General features: G+C 41.3%; 1 protein-coding gene across 1 annotated transcript; it reads left to right on the top strand.

The window, feature by feature from the left end:
- Positions 1–817: 817 nt before the first annotated feature.
- Positions 818–4,329, top strand: LOC113082825 (uncharacterized). The gene is made up of 5 exons (XM_026254258.1): positions 818–830; positions 1,912–1,999; positions 2,104–2,716; positions 3,218–3,377; positions 3,988–4,329. The coding sequence occupies exons 1-5, from the start codon at positions 818–820 to the stop codon at positions 4,125–4,127; spliced, it is 1,014 nt and encodes a 337-aa protein (XP_026110043.1). The 3' UTR covers positions 4,128–4,329.
- The last annotated feature ends 214 nt before the right edge of the window (positions 4,330–4,543 follow it).

Here is a 4,543-nt window from a genome sequence, read left to right as displayed (position 1 = left end):
AAACAATACACACAGTCTTCTACATTTAGCAGATGATGCTAAAAAGTATGGCCCTCTGGATTCAGTTTCATGTTTTCCATTTGAAAATTATTTGGGACAGTTGAAAAAAATGGTGAGAAGACCACAGAATCCTGTGCAACAAATTGTCAGGCGTGTTTATGAAAGGCAATTATTTGCTCACATGTCCGAAGAAATGCCTGAAAATGTTAAACTGACACAGCCTCATGAATTTGGACCAATGCTGACAGAATTTCCACTGCATCAGTATGTTCAGTACAAAATGTTCAAACACAAAGACACAATGATTTCAAGCTCCATTGGTACCAATTGTTTTGAACTTGAGGGAAGAGTTGGGATTGTGCGGAACATTGTGCATTCCACTGTGACTGGAGGAACACATGTGGTGTATGAACTTTTTCAGACAGGGACATGTTTTTTCAACTACCCCCTTGATTCTACATCACTTGGAGTCTGTCTGCTATCAAAACTATCTGGTCAGCTTTCCAGTGCTCCAGTGACAGACTTCACTAAACCGCTGCTTTTATTGCCTCTTAATCATATGTTTGTGGCTTTGCCTCAGCTACACAGTACATGATTTATTGAATTCTGCAGGGTGTCCTCGTTCAGTGTTGTGGAGTTTGTGGATGAGGTTGACTCCGATGGCTGCAAGAAAATAGACATAATTCCATTCGAGTGGTTCAAGGGCACAGAGAGAAAAGTATGCTGGTGGCCACCAGTCTCACTATCCAATGTAACGAAGGCTGTAAAAGAGCACACACCACCAGCCAGCAACTGGATAGCGTGTAACGTTCGTGTAATGGGAAACGCAGGTAACTGATTTTCCTCCTTTATTAAATATAGTAGAATAAATACTGCTATACTTTGCTTCTATTAATTAGTTATTTGACCCTTGAACTCTTTATGTTTGTGTTCATTTTTTTACATCTTTGGGTGTACTCACACTAGCCAGTTTGAACCGTGCCCGAGTGCGTTTGACCAGAAAAGCGCGGTTCGTTTGACTAGTGTGAGTGCTCCAAACCGTGCCCGGGCGCGGCTCGATTAGCCGGCCCTGGCCCGCTTGGAAGAGGTGGGCCAGGGCCCAGTTCAGTTGGACTCGGGCGCGGTTCGCATGCAGTGTGAGCGCTAACCGTGCCGGAGCACGGAAAAGGACGCTTTGCATCACGGTTTTGCGACGCTCCAAAACCAACATGGCAGGGAAAGGGTCGCTTTGGTCTACGGCAGAGGTGCAAAACGCATAAAAACTAAAATCTGCAAAGTCCTTGCTGCACTTCAGCTGGTACCTTGCAAACATCCTCATACGAACAGCACAATTACATGAAAATGTTCGCGCCACTAAGGCGACACATCTGTTTAACAACAGGCTGTGAGAGCGCTGTGGACCAAACAACACAAAATTATCCACAAAGAAAACAGAGCGATGCACTCCATTGTGTTCAGAGAGCGCCGCTCTTCCTGTTTATCCCGAAACCGTCGCATCATAATGACGTAAGCGTGCTCCGGCACGAATGCTGAAACCCTATATGTGAGTGCAGGCCAGAAGGGGAGTGGGGAGGGGGGACAATCGTACTCGGGCCCGGTTCATGGCAACCGTGCCTAGTGTGAGTACACCCTTTGTTTCCCAAAGTAATACATAAAGGGCTGATATAACTATAGGTTTTCACTCCTACAGGATCACACCGGCTTGATACAGTTTATTAATTAAATCAGATGTGCTCTTGATAGATAGCAAAGAAAACCTGCAACCACAATAGCACTTTGCAAATAAGATGTGAAATCTGATTTATAGTTATTTGCATATATTCTGGAACAAATGTTGCATTCGTGGTACTAAACGCTAATGTGAATTTCAAAATCTGCCTCACTCCTTTTGTGTATCATTGTGTTTTATAGCATCTTATGCTGAAGCTAGGGTTAAACTCCACCAAGCTGAGTATTCATCAGACTTGACAGACACAGAAAATATCTCAAGAAAAAAAAGGTAGGTGTTATTTGGAGCAATGCAGGTCAAATTCCATGCACTCTAGAAATAATATGAAGGTAGTAGGTGAAGTGTGTCTTATATGTTTGTGTTAACTTCTCTAGGCCAAGTGCAAAAATCCTCCAGAGTCAACTGAGCACCCAACTGCAATCAAGTGAGAATTCAGATTCTTCAGAGGAGCTTCCACCCACTCCACCAAACCAACTCCTTTGGCCAGCAGTGAGAGAAGTGAGCAATTACTTCCAAAACCCCACTGCCCAACGAGGCACCAGCCCCACAGCTACAATTACCAGCCCCACAGCCCGAGGAGTTGCCAGCTCCCCAGCTACAGTTACCAGCCCGACGGCCAGAGGAGTGTCCAGGCCCGCAGCCCGAGGAGTTGCCAGCTCCCCAGCTACGGTTACCAGCTCGACGGCCCGAGGAGTTGCCAGCTCCCCAGCTACAGTTACCAGCCCGACGGCCCGAGGAGTGTCCAGCCCCACAGCACGAGGAGTTGCCAGCCCAACTTGTGAAGCCATGTTCACTAAAATTCTAACAGTTTTAGAAGAAGTGAAGGAGACACAACGTGTTCATGGAAAGATGTTGAATGCCCTGCTGAAAAAGCAAGACGGATCAATGGTAGAGGTTCCTGAAGGAGTTGTCTTACCTCTGAAAACCCAGGCTGACCTTGAGGCTCTTGATCAGAAGCTGGGGGATCGTAGTGTCATGTCTGCTGTTGTAAGTTTACATTATGTTATAAGGCCTACAATTTTCAACCTGTCCTTCAACCAATACGCTCGGATAGGTTGTTTGTCCAAATCCCTGAAATACGACCCATCAGAGCGTATACTACAATTGCACCCCTATCGGCAAAAGATCGTTTTCATAATAATGTTTCATAATAATACTCTTGTATTTGCAGTCTTGTATTTGCAGTCTGGTTTGCTTGCACAAACAACCTATATGGTCGTTTTTTGTTGGAGGACAGGCTCACAATTGTATTTAAATTGATAAATTGTTGTGGTTTCTTTTTCTTTTTTTATTGCTATACCTTTTTAAGTCTAAAATAAAGTTTAAATTAAAGTATTTGTACATAGATTGCAAATTACCATTTGATATAAAAATATCTATTGCAACTAATTTTCTGTATACTTTCAGGAATTTCTTTTATTAATCTTAGCTTATTGTTTTTGCAGTTTATGTAAACCTTTGTTTTCTATCTTTGGCTCTCATCCTTAGGTTGCCATGGTGGCAGATGTGGGCGGCACAAGTATAGATGACGCAACGAGAAGAATGATGAAATACGTCTTTTCAAATGAGCTGGCATTGGAGTACAATTTGTTTGGCCGTCATGGGAAAAAAAAGTTTAAAGATTTGCGTATTTTCAACGTTGTGTATGGTAAGTAAATTAACTAAGTAAAAACTTCAGTTGTTAATAATGATCTTAAATTTGATGGTGACAATTTACAATAAGTTTACATTGGTTAATGCATTAACTACTATCATCTAACAGTGAGCAATGCTTTTGTTAGGGTATTGTTCATTATTTAATGAAAACAAAACTAACCATTGTTAATTCATATTAGCTCAGGTTCATTAAACTATACTGTATTAACAGCTAAAATGTTTTATTTTGGTTATGTATTAGTAAATGTTGTTCATTAACATGAACTAAGATTAATAAATGCTTTAGAAGTATTTGTCATTGTTATAAAGGTAATTAACTAACAAAAAATAGAACGTTATTGTAAAGTGTTACTAATTTCATTTTAAAATCTGCAGACAGAATGTCTGCTGTTACAGTATAATTATTTACTGAATTCCATACCTTCCAGTTTCCTCCCCACATGCCTACTTAATCCTGTAAAGCCCGACATATGAAAATAATAGTCTGAATTGAGTCATCCATAATGTGATTATCTGCCGCTACTGATCCGCGGCAAATTGATCAGACCATCCCTATTTGTAAAATTAATTTGTTTGTATTAAAAATTAATTTGTTTTTGCAGAGGCTCTTAAGAACAACCCCCTGACATCAAAGGTCAACCAGCAAGAAGCTGAGAGGGCACTGTCAAAATGGTTTACTGGAGCAAGAGACAGAGGAGGACAAAGGGCATCAAGAATGCACCAAAAGATGGCTGCAGTTTAAATTTGACTGAAAAGGTTATAAGGTTATAAGTAGCTGCATCTAGCTGTTGTAGTTATTGTATTTTTTTCTGTCAATCGTGTTCTCAAATATGGTGGGTTGGCAGCTTTCCCAAACACTCATGGCTGGTTCTAAAATAGTTTTGTGCCATTGTGACATAAACATGACATGATGGTTAGTTAAATAAAGCTGGATTTTGAACATATTTCAGTCTCACTGTGTTCTCTACTGCTTAAAAACTTGTATGTGTGGTGTTGCTTCTCATTTAGATGGAACCCAGATGATCCCTAGTTGGGCCACATGCATATGATTCCTAGTTGGGCCCCACCTACAGCCCTGTGAAATCCTGCATAAAACCTAAATGAGTAAGTTGCTTGGGCCAACATGGAACCCGTGAACAAGCCCACTTTCAGCCCATA

Source organism: Carassius auratus, unplaced genomic scaffold (genome assembly GCF_003368295.1).
Source record: "Carassius auratus strain Wakin unplaced genomic scaffold, ASM336829v1 scaf_tig00036860, whole genome shotgun sequence".
Taxonomy (NCBI): Eukaryota; Metazoa; Chordata; class Actinopteri; order Cypriniformes; family Cyprinidae; genus Carassius; species Carassius auratus.
The sequence above is the reverse complement of the archived record's forward strand: the minus strand, read 5'-3'. Positions and strand labels throughout refer to the sequence as shown.

Bases quoted from the DNA above. Each gene is read 5' to 3' on its own strand.
- LOC113082825 (XM_026254258.1), top strand. The intron at 2,000-2,103 runs GTAGGTGTTATT...TAACTTCTCTAG, and splicing joins AATATCTCAAGAAAAAAAAG to GCCAAGTGCAAAAATCCTCC. The intron at 3,378-3,987 runs GTAAGTAAATTA...TTGTTTTTGCAG, and splicing joins TATTTTCAACGTTGTGTATG to AGGCTCTTAAGAACAACCCC.